Source organism: Coregonus lavaretus (genome assembly GCF_964263955.1).
Source record: "Coregonus lavaretus genome assembly, chromosome: 3".
NCBI classification, from domain to species: Eukaryota; Metazoa; Chordata; class Actinopteri; order Salmoniformes; family Salmonidae; genus Coregonus; species Coregonus lavaretus.
This window is the reverse complement of record NC_139990.1, coordinates 72,030,220-72,052,766: the sequence shown is the minus strand read 5'-3', so window position 1 is coordinate 72,052,766 and position 22,547 is coordinate 72,030,220. Positions and strand designations below refer to the sequence as shown.

General features: G+C 42.0%; 2 protein-coding genes across 2 annotated transcripts; one reads left to right on the top strand and one right to left on the bottom strand.

Annotated features, from left to right (window-relative positions):
* Positions 1–1,262: 1,262 nt before the first annotated feature.
* LOC311106786 (dual specificity protein kinase Ttk-like) lies at positions 1,263–12,419 on the bottom strand. The gene is made up of 25 exons (XM_084149172.1): positions 12,316–12,419; positions 11,830–11,922; positions 11,332–11,554; positions 10,734–10,840; positions 10,268–10,411; positions 9,938–10,049; positions 9,722–9,806; positions 9,050–9,162; positions 8,883–8,964; positions 8,581–8,689; positions 8,178–8,400; positions 7,962–8,068; positions 7,714–7,857; positions 7,313–7,479; positions 6,972–7,111; positions 6,402–6,534; positions 6,114–6,206; positions 5,654–5,811; positions 3,157–3,308; positions 2,915–3,039; positions 2,744–2,818; positions 2,428–2,604; positions 2,214–2,313; positions 1,996–2,081; positions 1,263–1,906 (listed from the first exon to the last, which is right to left on the bottom strand). Exons 2-25 carry the CDS (start codon positions 11,918–11,920, stop codon positions 1,820–1,822), a joined length of 3,033 nt encoding a protein of 1,010 aa, XP_084005298.1. The 5' UTR covers positions 11,921–11,922; positions 12,316–12,419; the 3' UTR covers positions 1,263–1,819.
* Positions 12,420–12,842: 423 nt separating this feature from the next.
* LOC311109804 (receptor-binding cancer antigen expressed on SiSo cells-like) lies at positions 12,843–21,546 on the top strand. Its single transcript, XM_084152800.1, has 7 exons — positions 12,843–13,147; positions 15,016–15,110; positions 15,427–15,505; positions 15,775–15,927; positions 16,533–16,640; positions 18,246–18,340; positions 20,773–21,546. The coding sequence occupies exons 2-7, from the start codon at positions 15,028–15,030 to the stop codon at positions 20,888–20,890; spliced, it is 636 nt and encodes a 211-aa protein (XP_084008926.1). The 5' UTR covers positions 12,843–13,147; positions 15,016–15,027; the 3' UTR covers positions 20,891–21,546.
* The last annotated feature ends 1,001 nt before the right edge of the window (positions 21,547–22,547 follow it).

Sequence of the window (22,547 nt, the reverse complement as noted above, 5' to 3'; positions counted from 1 at the left end):
AAACTGTCTTTAAGGCCCTCAATTAGATTAATGCAATCAGTGATTGATATAGAGGGGGACTGGAGGCCCTTCATGGCAAAATCACTGTTATCAAATGACTTGGCAAATGCTCCAACATCCTCTTCTATACTCGGTCTCTAGAAAAAATTGAACAGTGATCTTTAATTGGCAATTTTACTTGTTTTTGATAGCCTAGTGAGTCTAGCTAGCTAGCTAACGGTGAGTAGCCTACACAGCAATAGCTACTGTTTACTGCACATGGTATCAGTGCGAAGTGACACTTTTCAGAACCCACCAATTATTATGAAATTGATAAGCTGATTGTTATTTTAAATGTGTTTTTTCCCTGTAAATAATAAAGCATAATTCAAATTCATTACATAGGCCTAAATGAAATAGATTTCATGTACAGGACTAGATTTTATGTAATATGTCCTTGAGTGTCCTGAAAGGAATCTGCCAAATAAAATGTATTATGAGTGTCCTGAAAGGTATCTGCCAAATAAAATGTATTATTATTGTCAATATATACTATATATCCCTTTCGTTTTCCCACCCCCTCCCTACTGCTTGCTATGAATTTTACCTGACTATAAATGCGTGTTTAGGCCAGTGCTTGTCTTGGTCTGAAATAGGTGCAGGAACTCAATACTTTGTTAGATAATATTCTATAGGAGGTGCAGGAACGTGCCTTTACTCAATTCTGTGAGCTCATTCCCAAGTCAAGTACTGTGCTTAGGTAAAAAGACAACTAATGACCCATTTAAACCCAACCCTAACCACACTGCTAACCTTAAAGACCAAAAAGCTATTTTTTGTTTTCAGGAAACTTTACAAAAACCAATTCTGACTTTGTGGCTGTGCTATCTAGTGGAAACCATTCCTGGGTGCAAACAGGTGAAAAAGAGAGGAAGATGTCTGGTGTCGTGAAGAGCATGGAACAGTCATGCTGATAGAGGTATTAGAAAATGGTGCATGCAGTATTGGTCAATTTTCATAGCTCTCCCTGATGTTGTGCTGAAATCCTTCGGTTGGTTTTGATATCAATTTGAGACAGCATTATTACCATACACTGAAATCATCCCAGTTTACATTATGTCATAGCAGGTTATCCCCCCACCCCTCACATAAAATGCCCCCTTTCATCCATCCATTCAAGACTTCTAGTTATTTGTATCCTACCAGTGGCAGTAAAAAAAATTGATATTCCTACAAATAACTACAGATGAAAGTGACCGCTTAAAGAAATAAACATCAATAATACAATTAGCTAGTTTATTTGTTGAGTATTTTTTATAGTTACATGTTTGAGGACAGTAAAATGTATAAAAGTAAGGAAACACAAAAAAGTGTCTGTCAAAAAAAATTGACAAAAGTGTAGATCCGTATCCTTCAAGATGCGAGCAAGGGGAAGTCATGAGGACATGAGAGGATACAACATGGCGATGATGGTAGAACTCTGTAGGGCAGATATGGGCCCTGCTTGAAAACGGTTCAAATGCTTCCTTCTTTCCTCGGTGTTATCACTGATCTAACATACTTGGATAGAATAAAAGCAATGGTTCCACTTCATAGCTTTCACCAATCCAGACATGTCAGATCAGCGATTACTTTGAGGGGAAGGAAGTAAGGATACATTTTCAAAGTATTCAAACAGGGCCAGTGTACTGCCAAGCAGGACGTATTTTTTTAGTTGTGCTGAAGCATGGCATGGGCAGTGTATCTCTTGGGTAAAGCTCGACTTAGGCCAGGATTGGCGTCTCATCTGCTGACCCCATGTTTTTTTTTAGGCCATCAGTGGAGAATCTACATGGCCAGATCACATCTTCCAGTTGAGCTGGCTGGATGACTTTACACACCCTGCAGCATCCAGTTTCCGACCACTGTTGCACATTTTCGCCAAGTTCTGTCGATTGCAGAGAAGATGCCAGTCAGTTAAAAGCAAATGACGATAAGACTGGAACATTATTGGAAATTCCACATTGTTACGCTTACATTAGCAGCCCTGGCAATGCTGTTGGGGGACCGTAAGGCAGCGAGCTCGTTGAGGATCCTCTTCAGATCGTTATTGTCAGGAGGTGCTGAAAGGAGATAGAGGAAGACAAAATGAAAGTTGTTGCAATTATTTTTCTTATTTAAAAAATAAATAAAAACACTTGGTATTATGGCAGGTATGAGGTGTAAATATGCATAGTGTGTGTGCGGTTATGTACCTGGCACAGGTGACTGTTGCTGAGACTGAAGCTTTAGGTATGAATGTTCCAGTAGCTCCGCGATGGAAATCCGCTCTCTTGGGTTTCGTACCAAGCACCTCTGGTGGTAGAAAAATATATATCCCCATCAGATCCCATTTATCCATGCCATTCACACTAAATCAAAACTCAACCAAAAAGCCAATACATAGCAGAATGAAAAGGAATCACTCACCTTCAACACATCTAGCAGATCCTTCTCCGCAATGTCAGGGAACTCTATCTCATGGGACGGGTCAATGATGGCGTGTAGCTTGGTGATCTGGTTGGTGATGGTCTGGAATGGAGTCTTCCCATAGGTCATGCAGTACATGATGCAACCAAGGGACCACACATCACCTTTAGTACTAATCTATGAATCAAATCAACAAAAATATTTATTATAAATCATTACACATAATCTTTCAACATTGATATAAATGAGTCCATATGGAATATGCATGTATTAAAAATACATTGTTTTGGATAAGAAGGAAGGGACATCAGCGCACCTTAGAGCTTGCCTTCCCTGGCTGGGATGAAGTGTCTTTGATGGCTTCGGGAGGCATGTAGTTCAAGGTCCCCACCTGTGTTTAGGATCAAGATCCTTATTTTGGCAAGCTTCTGGTTATGTATACATACATTATTAACTACAGTTGGAGATGGGGGGGTTGTGCTCTTACCTGAGAATCTTTCATAATGCTTGTCACATCAGGCTGGATGCGGTTTGCAATGCCGAAGTCGATCAATTTCAGCGAGGCATTCACAATCACAAAATTGGCTGGCTTCAAGTCACTATGGACAATACCTACACAAAAAATACTTGTTATAGAGACTGCAATGGTTGGGTATGAGGAACTTAGAAAACACAAGGGTGACTGATGAAGAGAGATCCAGAGTTCAAGATAGATGGAGAGATAATAACCATGTTTGTGGATGGTCTGTACTGCCTCCAGCATATTCTTCCAGTAGAACTTCCTCTCCAGTGGGTTGACAGTTTTACGGTTCCGTAGCCAGGTGTTGAGGTCCAGGTTACCACATTCCATCAGCATGTAGATGTAGCTGTTGGTTATTTCACTGGAATAAAAGAGAACTCGACTGATAAAAAGCACTGCTCACTGGGAATCACATGACATGTATAGTGGGATGGAACAGAGGACCACAATCGAAATACGTTGTGTTTAGGGGCCTCCCGAGTGGCGCAGCGGTCTAAGGCACTGCATCGCAGTGTTGAGGTGTCACTACAGCCTGGGGTTCGATTCCAGGCTGTGTCACAGCCGGCCGTGACCCGGAGTCCCATAGGGCGGCACATAATTGGCCCAGCGTCGTCCGGGTTATGGGAGGGTTTGGCCGGGGGGGCTTTCCTTAGCTCATCGCGCTCTAGCCACTCCTTGTGGTGGGCCGGGCACCTGCAAGCTGACCACAGTCGTCAGTTGAACAGTGTTTCCTCCGACACATTGGTGCGGCTAGCTTCCGGGTTAAGCGAGCAGGTGTTAATAAGAAGCGCAGCTTGGCGGGTCACGTTTCGGAGGACGCATGACTCGACCTTCGCCTCTCCCAAGCCCGTTGGGGAGTTGAAACAAGATCGATGAGACGAGGGGGTAAAAAAAAAACATTACTAAAAGAAGAAAGAAAAAAATACGTTGGTGTCATCATTCATATATTTTTTTTGTGGCCATGTGACTATATACAGTGAGGGGAAAAAGTATTTGATCCCCTGCTGATTTTGTACATTTGCCCACTGACAAAGACATGATCAGTCTATAATTTTAATGGTAGGTTTATTTGAACAGTAGGAGACAGAATAACAAAAAAAATCCAGAAGAATGCATGTCAAAAATGTTATAAATTGATTTGCATTTTAATGAGGGAAATAAGTATTTGACCCCTCTGCAAAACATGACTTAGTACTTGGTGGCAAAACCCTTGTTGGCAATCACAGAGGTCAGACGTTTCTTGTAGTTGGCCACCAGGTTTGCACACATTTCAGGAGGGATTTTGTTCCACTCCTCTTTGCAGATCTTCTCCAAGTCATTAAGGTTTCGAGCCTGACGTTTGGCAACTCGAACCTTCAGCTCCCTCCACAGATTTTCTATGGGATTAAGGTCTGGAGACTGGCTAGGCCACTCCAGGACCTTAATGTGCTTCTTCTTGAGCCACTCCTTTGTTGCCTTGGCTGTGTGTTTTGGGTCATTGTCATGCTGGAATACCCATCCACGACCCATTTTCAATGCCCTGGCTGAGGGAAGGAGGTTCTCACCCAAGATTTGACGGTACATGGCCCGTCCATCGTCCCTTTGATGCGGTGAAGTTGTCCTGTCCCCTTAGCAGAAAAACACCCCCAAAGCATAATGTTTCCACCTCCATGTTTGACGGTGGGGATGGTGTTCTTGGGGTCATAGGCAGCATTCCTCCTCCTCCTCCAAACACGGCGAGTTGAGTTGATGCCAAAAGACCTCGATTTTGGTCTCATCTGACCACAACACTTTCACCCAGTTCTCCTCTGAATCATTCAGATGTTCATTGGCAAACTTCAGACGGCCCTGTATATGTGCTTTCTTGAGCAGGGGGACCTTGCGGGCGCTGCAGGATTTCAGCCCTTCACGGCGTAGTGTGTTACCAATTGTTTTCTTGGTGACTATGGTCCCAGCTGCCTTGAGATCATTGACAAGATCCGCCCTTGTAGTTCTGGGCTGATTCTTCACTGTTCTCATGATCATTGCAACTCCACGAGGTGAGATCATGCATGGAGCCCCAGGCCGAGGGAGATTGACAGTTATTTTGTGTTTCTTCCATTTGCGAATAATCGCACCAACTGTTGTCACCTTCTCACCAAGCTGCTTGGCGATGGTCTTGTAGCCCATTCCAGCCTTGTGTAGGTCTACAATCTTGTCCCTGACATCCTTGGAGTGCTCTTTGATCTTGGCCATGGTGGAGAGTTTGGAATCTGATTGATTGATTGCTTCTGTGGACAGGTGACTTTTATACAGGTAACAAACTGAGATTAGGAGCACTCCCTTTAAGAGTGTGCTCCTAATCTCAGCTCGTTACCTATATAAAAGACACCTGGGAGCCAGAAATCTTTCTGATTGAGGGGGGGTCAAATACTTATTTCCCCCATTAAAATGCAAATCAATTTATAACATTTTTGACATGCGTTTTTCTGGATTTTTTTGTTGTTATTCTGTCTCTCACTGTTCAAATAAACCTACCATTAAAATTATAGACTGATCATTTCTTTGTCAGTGGGCAAACGTACAAAATCAGCAGGGGATCAAATACTTTTTTCCCTCACTGTACGTACCAGTACCACCAGTTTTTGTTATGTTTTGGATGCACAGTATGCATTTATCCAAAAATCTAATTAATTTATTGCTAGACCCTAGCGGAATAAGTCAGAGTAGGGAACACAGAACACTCACTAATCATACAGCTTGATGATCTGATCACTGTACTGCTGCAGGTGATTGAGATGCTCTATCTCATTCTTGTAGCTCTCCACTGTCTGGGCATCAGCCTCCTCCAGGTTCACATACTTCACAGCAAACAGCTGATTCCTTTGGTCCAGAACCTGGTACACCTGAAATGACAGAGAACCTACCATCAAACCAGCTGAAAAAACAGCCAATCGTCCATCAAACCACCTGTTCCCTGGTATCTTACTGTTTCAAACATTTTTTAAATTTAATCATTTTTAGCAGACACTCTTATCCAGAGCGACTGCATAATTTTTTTCTTCTTTTTTTCTTCATACTGGCACCCCGTGGGGGGGTACCATCTTAAATTGTCCAACAAGAAACTCTGTTTTTTGTTTTCCATTGCACAATGTTTTGAGAGCTTTTTTTACATTGTGCCCTAATGAACAAGACAACTAGACCCTACCTTACTGGATCCACCTCGGCCAATCATCTTCAGGACGAGGAACTGTTTGCCCTTTATTATGATGGACTCGTTTGAGAGAGCAGCGACGGAACCCTGAAGTAAGGGACAAGTGCAGAGTCATTCAACCATCAAGTTCACATTTCATTTGACATAGGCCTATAACTTAAACAGCAAACTCACAAATAGAACATAACTAGGGCCATGCGTTTGTTCCTCCTGACCTGACGGCGTTTTGCCTGTTCAGGTCAAGTGATCACGGAAATCCCATGGATGGCGTTTGTGGTTTACCTGGGGGGTCTGTTGGGCATAGGACACCTGGCTGAGGGGGGTGCCCAGCTGCTGCTGGGCAGGGCCGGCTTTATGGGCTACTGAAAGAGGGGCCGCAAATGGGGGGTTCCTCTTGACCACAGGGGTAACGTAACTGTGAGGAGAGAAGGGAATTCAATGTTTACATCACTGCTTCCCAACTTTCCTCTTGATTCCAAGACGAAATGCACTCACAAATCTCACTACACCATCTGCCGTGACTGTTACTCACACCACGTCACAGTATGAATGACAGTCTTAACTTTGCATTATGACAGTTCAGATTTAAATATGATCATTTTTCACGAGGTAGTTTTCAAGGTAACTTTAGTTAAACTATATTTTTCTTGAGGGTAGCTTTACTGTAGCTCAACTTCTTCCAGTGTGAAGTAATTGGTAGCTTGATAAACCATATTTTCAGAGTAGCTTCCCCAACACTGACAATACCATTTCCTAATATCAAGAGCTGAAATAGAATAATTAGATAATGATGATTAGGATCATTGTACAAGAGCTTTTATGTCAGATACATGTCTACTCCAGCCCGCTCACCTGTTGGCAAAAGGGTCTTTGGTGTTGGGCGTCTGGCAGGCGACGGGTGGATTGAGTCTGGACGGGAGAGGGCGGGATGGGGTGGGTAGAGAGTCCACCAGACGTGGAGTGGGTCTGAAATCAGGAGGGGTGTGCTTCTCCTGATGACGACCACACACACAGTTAAACCCAGAGGTTAAAATTGAAGAATCCAAAAGAAAAACAACAAAAACATAAGTGTTAACCACAGAAATGTGGTTTTAACGCAGCCATAAGAACTAAAACTAAATTGGAGTTTGATGCCAGCACTTTTCATGTTCATAACACAGTAGTAATCCCAAAAATAAAACACAAAGCCAAACCTCTGGAGACACGACTCGGCTGACGCGGGCTGGCATTTTCCACCCTGAAGATGGCTCCATGCTAGAGGGTTTGGGCTGTGTCTGGCTCAGAGGTAAACGGGCGGGAATCTCCGGCTCCCTCTCTCTACCATAGTTTGACAGACTTAATGACCCGTGGGACTGTGGCTCTGTAAAAAGAAACACACATATAAGGAATCTATTCAACTAAAACTTACATCAGGTTTGCAAGCTTTAAGCTTGAAGCTGTTATCACTTTGTAGTCAGGATGAACTGGGTCATGTTCATTAGGTACCAAACAGAAGAAAACAGACAAACAGGGAGGGACTACATTTTCCATTCCATGCCCTAATGAACACGACCAAGACGTACAGCATAATTGACTAAAAGTAAATGAAACCTACCTGGGAGACTCTCTCGGTCTTCTTCGGGGAGAAACTGGTAATTCCCGGCTTTTAGCTTCTGCATTGCCGTCTCAATTAGTTCAGTGGGCTTTGCGTTCACCTGAAGGGCTTTCTGTAGTATTGAGGTGCCTTTCTTGACCTGACCTTTTAGAAGAATATGAACAAAAATCTCTTTAGTATCTAAATATAAATGTTCAGTATCTAAACTCTATATTATGCAAAATATTTTATGTAAAAAAATAAACTACCTTGAGTGACCTCAAACTGAGCATGTGCTATGTGCACAAAGGCAAAGCCTTTGCAGTTGGATCTCGCAACGATGAAGTTGTCCCGAGCATCATCTGGGTCATCAATGCTACAGAGGAAATTTTTAGACAGCCATCAAACCAATTCTAGAACACTGGAAACATATCTGAATATATGCAGGGTTTTTAATACTCCAAAACATCCCGAAGTACACTCACCCTTTGAGTTCAGCATATCGGACCAGCATCTTGGCATAGCTCTCGTTTTTGCTGTACATTCCCAATGGCAGTCTTGAGAAGATTCTGGAATAGCAGTCCTTCAGCTTTAGGAGAAGGTTGGTGTCTGTCTGAGGATTACCCCTCTTCTCCAGCTTGGTCAGATACATCCGGCAAGCCTCAGGGGAGTTGGAACCGATGATCTGGTTTATATTGTCAGTGGTATCTACCATTGAAACAGCAGAGAACAAACTCGATATGAGTGAGAATGAATTTTTACCATTCCGTTAGTCAGCACCTCCTTGAATATGTGGGTGTGCACCAACTCTTGCTTTTTACTAAACAAGCTTTATGCACCGTCAACAACTAGGTAAAAATAGTTTTACTTCAATGTAAAGGTACCTACCTTCCATCCTAGTGGCATCTCTTCTGTCTTGCCTGTGCAGCAGTGTAGTGGTGGAGTCCACCATTCCCATGTCCTCCCATGGGCGTGGCTCAGGGCTAATGATAGGTGTCTGAGAGAGTAAATCAACAATGATATGACTGTCCAATCAACTCCAGTCTTTAAAATAGGATTATGTAAGATATCACTTTACTATGCTCTGCTCTCCATGTTATTTTATATAATTGTAAACAGTTGGGCCGGGCGCTAGAAGATTCTTATACAATCTATAATTACAACTGAAATGTGGGGATTTTCATTCAAACCTTTAGATTGAGGAAGTCCCCATCTTCAACATGCTTCTTGGCTGAGGACAAGGTAAACGTGGCACTTGAACCAGACGTTTGCCTAAAACAAATTTCCATTCATCAGTTTAGGCTTTGTAATCCTTTGTTCTGAATGTGTTCCCTTGACATAGGTAAAAAATGCTTACCTGGATAAGCTACTTGGGATGAGAGCCTCCCTCCTCTTCACTTGTCTTCCATCACTGTCATCATCATCATCCATTTCTGGGATAGAGTGGTGGAGTACAGGCACTCTCCCTGGCTAGAGGGCAGGATAATAAAGAACAGGAGATGTTTTAAAAATCAGAGAAGTGATGGAAAAACTATTTTAAAACTAGGGCTGGGAATTGCCAGGGACCTCACGATATGATATTCTCACGATACTTAGGTACCGATACGATATATATTGCAATTCTCACGATTCTATATGTATTGCAATTAGATACTGTGATTTTATTTGCGATTTGATGTTCCAAACATATCGCTGACTATATGTCTGCTGCAGAGACAAGAGAGAGCCATAATAAAAACGAGTTTTGATCAGTCAGGGAAATAAAAGTGCTGACAACATGTTGACTCACTATTTAAAAAGAAGATGGAGAACAAGCTATAGGATGAAAAATACCCAAGTTTTGGCACAGGTACAGCCAACTAGCGCTAGCTAACGCTACCTAACAAAAAAAACAAATACAAATACAATATCGTCCAAAATAATATTGCGATATGTAACTGTTTCAATTCCCCCCCCCCCCCAACACTATTTAAAACTACTACTAATAAAAATGAATGTAGGATCTTTAAAAGACAAAATCAAACTTTACCATGCCAACGGCTCTCTTTCGTTGAGACCCAGACCTCCAAGATGGAACCTCGTCTTCTAGGGGTCCACCTCGTGGTTCCGTTGTTCTAAGAGAATGAGAAGAACAGTGTCAACAATCATTTTTCACGAGACAGAATAGAAGAATGTAAAGCAAAACAAAGACAGAACCTTGGTGTGAGAACTTGGCATTGTAAAAAACAAAACAATCGTATTTTACCCTGAAGAAAAAATACTGGAGAGCTGCAAGTCGCCTGTACCGTCAGAGTTTCTGGAGACTTTGCGAAATTCTGTGCCATTTTTTGCAGAACCATGTGTATTATAAGTTGAGACTGAAAGAAAAATAGTTTTGACAACACATTAAGACAATGAATATACAGTACTAGTACCCTAAAGCAGCATAAAAGTGGTGATTGCATTTAAAAAAAATCTAGGGTGAAGAAACATGGTCATGTATTATACTACTTCTTGTCTTTGACATAAAAATCAAGATGGGCTTCCGGTTAATACTGATCTCAAATGGGATTGGAAATTGGACATAAAAACTAACCTGGTACATTTTCCTTATCCTCAGAGGAAAGAAGTTCTGCTTTGCCCAATATCAAGTTCTGCATAGCAGCCTCCAGCAGGTCGCTGGGTTTGGCATTCAGTTCAATGGCCCTCTGAAGTATCCAAGTACTTTTCTTTGTGTTGCCTTTTGAGATGGGATAGCACCAAAAAATATATAAAAAAAGATTTACTGACTAGATACCAATAATACTTTCCTGCAGCAGTATAGTTTCTGAATGTGAGCTTCACAGATTGGACTGATGCATGCATCGTCAGGATATAAATAAGATGTTAGAGATTCAATAGTTGCTATGGGTGTGTATTGTATCGGGTGTCTGAGTATTTATCAATATGAAAAAGCTGGTAAAACCATGGAGCTAAAGTTGAGTAAATAACCCAAATTGTGTCGTCTGTGAGTATAAATAATCTACGCCAGTCGAACCAAAGATTGTTGTGCATCTCTCTACCTTGAGACAGTTCAAACTGAGCGTGTGCAATGTGGACAAAAGCAAAATCCTGGCAGTGTGTAGTCGCAACATTGAAGTTGCCCTCTGCCCCATTGGTGTCTTGGATTCTGAAAGACATTAAAAGACTCATTCGACTGAACTAAACTAAATACCAAAAAGGTGTCTGTTAAAGGGGCAATCTGGGATTGGTACATCCATTTTTGGTAGTATTGAGGTGCCTTTGATTTTTGGAAGAACATAATTTACTGGTATAAATGCCCCATGAGCTTAGTTCAACTGTTGTAATCGATCAGAACCCAACATCTAAACTTATTTTACTTCCATTATTTGTAAACCATGTAATTGTAAACAAACACTGAATAGCTTCAAAACATGGATAAAACTATCATTTTGATCTCATGGATGGTCAGTCATTGCATCCATTAATTTGAGAGTGGTTACATTTCTCTAGCCTTATCCCAGATTGCCCCTTTAATATTATTAATACACCCCACACATTGCATTTTTAACTGATGTAGCTAAGTACAGTCAACAGAAGAACATGTTGCAAAACAAGGCTCAACCATCTCATGGAACAGTATGATCATGGTTCACTCACACATTCAGCTCTGCAAATCTGACCAGCATTCTGGCATAGCTCTCATTTTGGCAGTGTTTTCCCAGTGGCATAGTTGAGAATACACGGGTATAGAAGTCTGTAAGCTTTGTGAGATGACTAGGATCCAAGTGAGGGTCTCCTTTCTTCTCCAAGCCCATCAGATATGCGAGACACGTTTCAGGGGAATTTGAGCCAATGGCCTGGTTGATATTATCAGTGTCATCTGCATGAAAAATACAGTGAGTGACCATTTATTTGCAAACTCAGTGGTCTTATATCGGCATATCATTATGTACAACATTTACATTTAAGTCATTTAGCAGACGCTCTTATCCAGAGCGACTTACAGTTAATGAGTGTATACATTTTCATACCACCGTGGGAAACGAACCCACAACCCTGGCGTTGCAAGCGCCATGCTCTACCAACTGAGCTACAGGGGAGACTATATGAGGCCATGTTGTCTTCGCCATAGAACGAATGAAATTGTGTTATTACCTTCGGTTAGATATCTTGTTTTAATTCGGTCGAGCCTCTGACACAACATGGCAAGTTGGTGCTGTCTGTCTGTATGCTCCTCCTCCGACATCTCTGCAAAGAACGTAGCTAACGTTACCGTTGTTAGCTAATGGATATGTTGAGGCAGCTCCTGATTAAGCCTAGTTAGCTATTCACACATATGACATCTATGCTATAGTGCGATATATATCCTTCTGATGTCTGAATCAGCAAGCAGAAAACGGACCCTGATGTAACTAACCAGCTCGCTGGGATATGTGTAGCTAAATTAACGTCCTTAGCTAGCTAACCATCTGCATATTGTCTAGCCAAAGCAAAGGTAGCTTAGCTAATAACGTTAGCTACTAGCTCTAGCTAGTTAGCTCCCAGTCGTGGCCGAACACACAGACTTGCAAGGAAACAAAGCTATAAAGCAATCCAAATCACTATTTTTTTCACCGTACATTAGATTAAAACGCATCTCACCTTTTCTAAAATGTACTTTCAAGTGAAATAATTATACTTCACTACAAAAAACGTCCGTCCGTCTGTCTGTTTATAACACACTTTCAAATCCACCACTTCCAAGTACTTCGTCAGCTCATTGGTCAGTTTGTATGGCCGACCACGCCCCCAAATATTCGAAAGACTCCGCCCACTTCGCTGAAAATTATTTTTATTTATGCTCCCGCCACCTGACCATCAGTTCAAGGTTCAATAAAAAAATCGGGCCAACCTTAATCTAGTTGATGATCCCTGCCATATTGCAATGTGTTAGTGGGCTACGGGATGTCCTAATTATTTGGTCATAATAAATTCATAGTTTGCCTGGATGACATTTATGCTTTTATTAACCAAATACTGTTTTGTTTAACCTATTACATTTCACATAACATCTATTTTAGGGAAGACAAATAAAGCCAAAGTCCTATGATGTGTTCTACCATTAGGGGGCAGAAGACCAATGCCTACAAAAACCCAGAGATGGTGAGGGTGCCTCTTGCCCCGGTTTTGGTTCCACATCGTCTACCCAGTTTCAAGATGGCAGCCATGAGGCTATGAAGAAGCGACAAATGTTTCTGGAATAAATAATGAAAACAGATACTAGGTAGCAGCTGTTAGACACATACGATTGTGATATGACTGGTATCATTATTGCAAGTGTGTTGTTTCTAGAGTGAAATTTACAAGGAAAAATACGTTGCATACCGGTATGCTCATTTGCTAAGCTAGCGTTAGCTAGCCAAATAAATGAATTCTGGGGACGGCCACATCTGATTCGCCAGCTGTCAGCTAAGCAAACATATTGATCTGTGCGGTGAGTGTCTGTATTTTATCTATGAAGACAATAAACTGTGGCTACCTGTCTATATCCGTTTCAGTTAAAATAATCTAGCTACCTAGACTTGATTAGAATGCCGCGTTCAAAACAACTGGGAATTCTGAAACCTCCGACTTAAGTGCGTTCAAAACAATTCGGAACTCAGGAAAAAAACGATCTCCGATGGGAAAAATCGATTTGAACGGTCTTCCAACTCGGGGTCTCGGACCTCTTTCTAGAGTTCCGACTTTCCGACCTGAAAATTACTGACCTCATGATATTTTAATGAGTTCTCAGTTGTTTTGGATGGGGCATTAGATTATGCAGCAATAGAGCCCCACAGTGGTGGTGTCATAATACCCATAAAACCTAGCAGTCAAACGGGGAAATGGTTCCAATCGTTTTTCAACCATTCATTTTTCCCATAGGGGATTTTAGAAACACTTAAAATAAGGGCTGTGTTTTGTGTAGGCTTACCCTGGCGTGACGTTTTGATAACCATTGATAGCTCTCTCGGACAAGGTGACTTATCAATACGTTCGACTATTTACTCTCAGATTCGAAAATGCTAAATAGCATCAAAGTAGACGTCATGCAAAACTACAAATCTCTGCAAGCTCCTGCACGTCATTTCTAGCTGACACCTTTGCTAACAGGCATTGTCAATTTTAAACTTGCACAAGACAGTTCACAGAATTGCGCATTTAAAGAAATGTAGCCAATTTATTAATTACTACATTTAGCTAACATTACATAGTTAATCCAGAGATGCTTACCTTTGCCTTGATTCGGCAGTCTCGTCCAGATCATCATGGCATTTGTAGTTCTTTATGATAGCCACATTAGCAGCTAATTAGTGTTTCATTTTTTAGGGGTAAATATAGGCGGATATATTGATAAGTCACCTTGTCCTAGAGAGATTTACACGGTAACCAAAATGTCACGAAACACAGCCCTTATTTTAAGTGTTTCTAAAATCCCCTATGGGAAAAACAATTGGAACCATTTCCCTGTTTGACCGCTAGGTTTTATGACACGCACTGTGGTACTCTTTAACTTGCCAGGAGGAAGAAGTAACCAGGAAGATCAGCATACATTTTAGTCATTTAGCAGACGCTCTTATCCAGAGCGACTTACAGTTAGTGAGTGCATACATTTTTTATACTGGCCCCCCGTGTGAAACGAACCCACAACTTTGGCGTTGCAAACACCATGCTCTACCAACTGAGCTACATCCCTGCCGGCCATTCCCTACCCTGGGCCAATTGTGCGCCGCCCCATGGGTCTCCCGGTCACGGCCGGCTACGACAGAGCCTGGATTCGAACCAGGATCCCTAGTGGCACAGCTAGCACTGCGATGCAGTGCCTTAGACCACTGCACCACTCGGGAGACAACATACAGAGACCATGGAGCATGTATTGCTACAGTGTGGGCAGTATCAGAGGGAAATAGAGAGGATGAGATCTAGTATGAGGGAGAAGGGGTTACAGGAAATTAGTTTAAAGAGTATATTGAGTAGAACGTCATTAGAAATAGTCTCAAATATTTTGTTATCTTTCTTAAGAGCAACGGGGCTGGAAGGTAGGATTTAGTTTCTCCCTGTCTCTGGCCCACACTCCAGTACAGTAGGTGGCGGTAATGCACCATAACGTTGGATGCCAACCGCCGACAAACCCCACTGAAGAAGAAGTAACCAGGAAGAAAATAGCTAGCTAGCTTTCTAGCTATGCTAATGAGGCAATGACAAAAGCTATAACAGCTAGCAAGCTTACTCGTTATTAGAAGGATGTTGATGACAGTTTTGCTAGAAAATTCTCATTATAAATCCAATGGATTTGCTAACAATGGTATGTCCTCATTTTAGCTCAACTTCACCATGGCCATCTCTCAGTTTCGCCTTTTTAAGATTTGCACATGGCTTGCAACCTTCCTTTCATTCTTCAAAAGGTTGATATGCAGGTAAGGAACACCCATTATGGTGAATTGAAAGAAGCAAAACTGATCTAGAACCCTTTGCCGTGTCAGACTATGTCTGCATAGATTTGGTAAAATCTGAAAGCCACAGTCTGTAAGATTTCCAGTCATTTTACTTCATGTTGAAAGGAATGTTAACCTCATGGAACGTCTTTCCTTGAGCACAACCAAATACATTAGCATAGAAATCAAATGCTATTTGCATGTGAAAATTGCATCCTTGGAATGCCTTTGCTCTAAAATTTATGTTTTTGTGGTGGCCGACAGTTTGATGGTAAGCACATTTCCTGTTTTGACATAGATCTGGGAGGTTGCGTAAGCTAAGCGGCGATCAGATATCTCTTCCAACGACGGTTGATTTTTCATCCTTGCCCAAACAGGTCAGTGATATACAAGTTTATAAGATACAGCCCATTATTGCTAACATGAGGCAAGTGCTTAGCCGATTCGCTTTACATCCATAACAAACCTGATTTCCCCCTATTGTCATTAATGACATCATCAAGCATTTATTGTGCAACCAACAGCCAATGTTTACATTGTGGCACACTTAAATCCTTTCTCTTTATTTTCGTCATATTATTTTCGTCTCATTCTTTTTACAAGAAACTTAATTTACACCTTGTCACTTTGACCAAACCCTGTGCAGCCAGAGATTGAAGAATGGAGCTCGTGGGATGAAGACGGTCCCACAAGTATCAAGATCGAGGGCGGTAACGGCAACATGCCACCTCAGCCTGGCGAGGAAGAGGAACCAGACTACTTCAAAGACATGGCTCCCACCATCAGAAAAACACAGAAAGTAGGCTGGCTCTTCATAAGCTGAAATCTGTATAAAGTGCCACTGTTCGCCCCAACGTCTTTGTTGTGTTTGTTTTGTTGAGTTGATGAAACTCAGGAGAGGAGTGTCAGGCAGCATGATTAAAAAAATCGCAGTACATATTCTGGTGTTGTATGCGCATGCAATGATGTCCAAGCGGAAAAATGTGTTTGTTGTTTGATGTAACTTCTTTGTTGTTGTAATATCCCAAATGGATGAGGCATTTTCACTAAGTACGGATTCCAGCTTTAAGTGCCTTTCTCAACACTAATTGAAGGTAGACTCAGCAATATACGTTTACCACAAGGGAGGAGCAGGGTAACTCCTAACACAAACAAAAATTGTCTAAAGGGCAAGGCTGCACTGTTCAACATTTGTTGTCACGCAGCTATCACATGGCATGAGAGAGCGAAGCAAACTCATGCGCTGATGCTTAACAGTATCTGTATCGGTGATGATGAGTGCAGCCTCTTGCCTCACACTCTGTCGACAATATCGCTGGCCACACTGCTGCTTGTAGTCACGCTATATCATATTGTTGAGTCTTAGTAGTTTTAACTTGTCTCCTCTCTCTGTCCCCACCCCAGATTGTGCTGAAGAAGAGGGAGCCACTCAACTACTTGGTACCCGACGGCAGTGCGGGCTTCTCCAGCAGACTGGCAGCCACTCAAGACACCTCCTTCATCCAACCATCTGTGAGTTAGTGTAGCACCGTCCAAAGTACAGTGCCTATAGAAAGTTTACACCCCCCTTTAACTTTTTTTTTCACATTTTGCTGCCGTACAATTAAATCTAAAAAATAGATTAAATTCGAATTTTTCTTCCTACAGAGCTACACAACATACTTCACATTTTCTAAGTGAAATAAAATTATAGAAAATGTTCTAAATTATGAAAAAACAACAACTGAAATATCATAATTGGATAAGTCTCCACGCCCCTGTGTTAATACTTGGTGGAAGCACCTTTGGCAGCCATTGCAGCTGTGAATAATTTTGAATAAGAATCTACCAAATTTGCACAACTCTTAGGGCAACATATATCCATTGTTTTTGTCAAAATTGCTCAAACTCATACAATTTGGTTAGGGATCATTGATAGACAGCAATATTTAAACTTTGTATTAGATTTCTTTAAGCAGAAAGTCAGGACTGAGAGTAGACTACACTAGAATGGGTTTCCAAGAGGTGTTGAGTGTTACTAAGTGGTCTAGTCTCAGTCCTGACTTAAATCTGCTTAAAAAAATCAGAGACGTTTGAATATTGCTGTCCATCAATGATTTCCAACCAAATGTAATGAGCTGGAGCAATTTTGACAAAAACAATGGATATATGTTGCACTAAGAGTTGTGCAAAGTTGGTAGAATCTTATTCCAAGTTATTCACAGCTGCAATGGCTGCCAAAGGTGTTTCCACCAAGGATTAACTCTGGGGGGTGGAGACTTATCCAATTATGATATTTAATGTTTGCTATTTGTTCTTAATTTGGAAAATGTTCTATAACTTTCTTTCACTTAGAAAATGTGGAGTAGGTTGTGTAGATCTGTAGGAGAAAAAAATCTAATTTAATCCCTTTGATTTAAGCCAGCAAAATGTGAAACAAGTTCAAGGGGGTGTTGACTTTCTATAGGCACTGTACCACTAGTCTCTTGTGACAGACGGTTAATATAAATGGTATCATCTGTTGGCCTCTGCTGAATCTAAGATGGGGGGAGGTGATCTCCTTGTACGGTGGATTAGCTTCACTAATTATTTTGACAAATACTGATTTTGCAGAGGTGTTATTTGAAGTTAGGGTGGGGATTTTCACTTGGATGTTCTAATGCACACTGCTAACCTCTGAAATTGTTGAATCAAATGTTGTACAGCCTGGATTGTAAACATAGCTGGACTTTTGAATGGGGACGTGCTGGGGGGGGACTTTAGCAGAGGCTTTGAGAGGGGTGGTACTGCTCCTTCCACTGTGTCCAGATTTCAAAACCTCAGCCACCAAAAGCTGAGAAGCTAGCCAGCGCCGGTCAAATTTCTTGTTTCAAGGATTACAGACCAGCTCACCACAGCACTATTTTGTAGTTCACCATCTCAAAAGTAGTCTGTTTTAGTTGGACCAGTGCTGTGACATTGTTCATTCCCAGGAGTGCACAAGTCCTCCAGGGCCACAGTTCTCTGTATTCAGGTTGAATAAAGGTTTATAACGATGTGAAGAATAGTTGCTAAGGGAGGTTAGGTCCCACTGCCATCCTATACTGGTGTCAGTGACCGTGTCCTGACTGCATTCCTGTCCTCTTCTCTGTCCCACAGTCTGAGCTTGGAGACATGGATACCTGGCACGAGGACGCCAACGCCTGGGAGGATGAGTCGTCAGATGCTGCCTGGGAGGCCGATTTAGTGCTCAGGTGATAGCACTTTCTATTATTTATTATTTATTTATTTATTTATTATTATTATATTGTCTAGAGCTGGGGTATTCAAATCTTACCCTACACGGACCAGAGCCTGCTGTTTTTCTGTTTTACCTGATAATAAATTGCACCTACATCGTGTCCCAGGTCTAAATCTGTCCTTGATTGGAGGGGAAGAATGGAGAAAAAAAACAATCAATGGAACTGGCTTCGATGTAGTCTGCGCGGAACTGATTTCTTCATCCTGCTACCACCCGCTACCGCATAACTAGTCCCGAACCCAACCGCAGTCCCAAAATGTTATTTTAGGCGTATGTGACGCAGCTCACTTGCCAGCCATGGTCCCAGCAATTTTGTGCCCTATAGGCAATATCAAAATACGCAAAAATAACCTAAGAAATAGCCTAGGTTACATTACCTGAGATTCTCACGTGGCCCATTATATTAAGCTATCGTTATTACTGGGCTATATCAGCCAATATGCTAGACTTAGTTTGACGAGAGCAGAGTTGGAGAGACTTGCACTTTCTCTTGAGCTATTTTTATAGTTTACCTTTTTAGGAGTGGGATGATTTTCAGACTGAGACAAATATGGGTTATCAATATTTATTTCTAGGCAATGTAGTAAACTATAGCCTAATCATATTCAGGTAGTACATTTCCTAGGAAAGATAACTGCCAGTGATTCTCCGCACATGCATAGGCAGCCTACTCGATTTCAATGAGACCACACATACACTACATGACCAAAGGTATGTGGACACCTGCTCGTCAAACATCTCATTCCAAACTCATGGGCATTAATATGGAGTTGGTCCCCCCTTTGCTGCTATAACAGCCTCCACTCTTCTTGGAAGGCTTTCCCCTAGATGTTGGAACATTACTGAGGGGACTTGCTTCCATTCAGCCACAAGAGCATTAGTGTGGTCGGGCACTGATGTTGGGCGATTAGGCCTGGCTCGCAGTTGGCATTCCAATTAATCTCAAAGGTGTTCAATGGGGTTGAGGTCAGGGCTCTGTGCAGACCAGTCAAGTTCTTCCGCACTGATATCGACAAACCATTTCTGTATGGACCTCGCTTTGTGCACGGGGGCATTGTCATGCTGAAACAGGAAAGGGCCTTCTCCAAACTGTTGCCACAAAGTTGGAAGCACAGAACCGTCTAGAATGTCATTGAATGCTGTAGTGTTAAGATTTCCCTTCACTGGAACTAAGGGGCCTAGCCCGAACCATGAAAAACAGCCCCAGACCATTAAACCGTTCCATTTCGGAAATATCATTCACGAATGAATGCGACTGTTTTTAGTCTTTGCTGTAATAAAGGCTTTACAACAACAAAAACGTTACAACAGACTCTGGTACGCTTATAATTTATTTAGTGTGGTTTACATTGTTCCAAATGGTCAGGAAAAGTATATTGTAATCTAACCGCACCTGTTTTTCCTTGATCTCCATTTTTTCCACAACTAGTCAGATGTATTCCACACATCTGACTTCCCCTTTACCTCCTGAGCAACCAGTAAAACATTCCCCCGTTTCCAGTTTATTTGTCACGTCCTCTGCATCCATTTTGCTGTCACGTGTTCAGTTTGTTATAACCAATTTATTGACGTGATTATGATATGCTATAGGTCAGGCCCTATTGGTCACGTGCATGCGATGCATACATTTGTCACGTAAAGAGAGCAAGGGTTGAGGGAATGTTTTTCCTAAACAAAATAAGGATTTTGGTAACAGAACTTTTCAGTCTGAAATGGCTGTAGTTATGTTTCAGATTAAGCATCACGGACAGCGCGATAAACACTGTTGATGTTCTGTGGTGGTCACTGCAGCAGGGAGGAGAGAGAGAGACGACGGTTGCTAGTCACACAGTCCCTCGCTGTCATTTGTTTTAACAGTGCAGCAAGTCTGAGCCCGGCCCTGCACAATGAAATCAATGTGTGTCTTTAATTATTTCATCAAACGGTGGGCTTAAAGCATCAGACAAGTTCAGTGCATAAAGTTTATTTGATTAAAACACATAGGATGTGTCTATATAGGTAAAAATACACGTTTAAAAATGTTGACCAGATGACTCAAGGTCGACCAATATGTGTTTTAGTCGGGGTCAGCCCTAGTTCAATGTGAAACCCCTGTCATGTTCAGTGTCATATTGCTGTGAAATAGTCAAGAGATCTGCAAGTTTAGTTGTTATCCAGCAGGTGGCAGTATATTAAGAATGTTCAGCACAACATCAACATGAAAGAAAGGCATTATTTGCACATAAATTCTGGTTTAAGGGAAACTTGGTTGGCAGTACTTTTTATGATTTTTTTTCTTCTCTACCTCTGTGAACCATCACCTTTGCTCTCTCAAAAAGCTTAGTAAGGAGGTTTGTTGCAATCCTTTTAAACGCACACCTTTTTTGTCATTTCCCTGTCTTCCAGACAACAGAAGATGGCAGAGAGAGAGAAGCGTTCCATGGAGCAGCAGAAGAAGAAGATGGAGAAGGAGGTTCAGAGGATGATGAAGAAGGACCAGAAGATTGCTGTCAAGCTCTCGTAACATTTTTTTCGAGCACTCATCCCGTGAGCTGGAGGGCAAAAAGAGAAACACTGAGACAAACGTCACACGCTATTCTCTAGTCATCACCACACGAAGATCATCTCTACTCCACACAATGGTCATTTTTAAAAATCTCTGTCCACCAGCCATCATTCGAGGCATGGCTTGGCCAGTGTGATGTTTGCTCAATGACTGTTGCATTCAGCTGTCGGAAGGCACTTCATACCTGGGATGTGTTCATTAGGGCACGCAACGGAAAATGTAAATGAGCATGTCCCTCCCTGTTTCAGTCCGTTTTCTTCTGTTTGGCGCCGAATGAACACAACTCTGATTTAATTACAGTTTGTGTGACGATACTTTATTGAATCTGAAGTGTTCAATAAATACTCTGTGCAATGCCCTTTGGTATCAGAGTCAGCGACTTGGTATCAAATGTCACTCTGGCTAGGTATGACTCTGGGTTCAGTAGTTAGATCGGAGTTATAGAAAACAAACAGTCCATTTGTATTTCCCAGGAATACGTGTAAATATACTGGTACCTATAGTACAAGTGGACTCTCAAAAGAGACCTATTTCTCTGACTTTGTCTTATTTATAACATAAAGGACAATGGCGTGTAATTAAATGTAAGTCTCACTGTATATCAGTTACATACATCCCTTTTGTTGGCTTGATTATTATGCTTTTTATTTACGTTTCTCGTCGTCATTGGGGGGTGGTGGTGGTGGTGGTGGTGGTGGTGGGGGGGGTAGCCCTATTTGGTAAAAGACCAAGTCCATGTTATGGCAAGAATGGCTCAAATAAGCAAAGAGAAACGGCAGTCCATCATTACTTTAAGACATGAAGGTCAGACAATACAGAACATTTCAAGAAATTTGAAAGTTTCTTAAAATGCAGTCGCAAAAACCATCAAGCGCTATGATGAAACTGGCTCTCATGAGGACCACCACAGGAATGGAAGACCCAGAGTTACCTCTGCTGCAGAGGATACGTTCATTAGAGTTACCAGCCTCAGAAATTGCAGCCCAAATAAATGCTTCACAGAGTTCAAGTCACAGACACATATCAACAACTGTTCAGAGGGGACTGTGAATCAGGCCTTCATGGTCGAATTGCTGCAAAGAAACCACTACTAAAGGACACCAATAAGAAGAAGAGACCTGCTTGGGCCAGGAAACACGAGCAATGGACATTAGACCGGTGGAAATTTGTCCTTTGGTCTGGAGTCGAAATTGGAGATTTTTGGTTCCAACCGTCGTGTCTTTGTGAGACGCGGTGTGGGTGAACGGATGATCTCTGCATGTGTAGTTCCCACCGTAAAGCATGGAGGAGGAGGTGTTATGGTGTGGGGGTGCTTTGCTGGTGACACTGTCAGTGATCTATTTAGAATTCAAGGCACACTTATCTAGCATGGCTACCACAGCATTCTGCAGCGATACGCCATCCCATCTGGTTTGGGCTTAGTGGGACTATCATTTGTTTTTCAACAGGACTATGACCCAACACACCTCCAGGCTGTGTAAGGGCTATTTGACCAAGAAGGAGAGTGATGGAGTGCCGCATCAGATGACCTGGCCTCCACATTCCCCCGACCTCAACCCAATTGAGATGGTTTGGGATGAGTCGGATGGCAGAGTGAAGGAAAAGCAGCCAACAA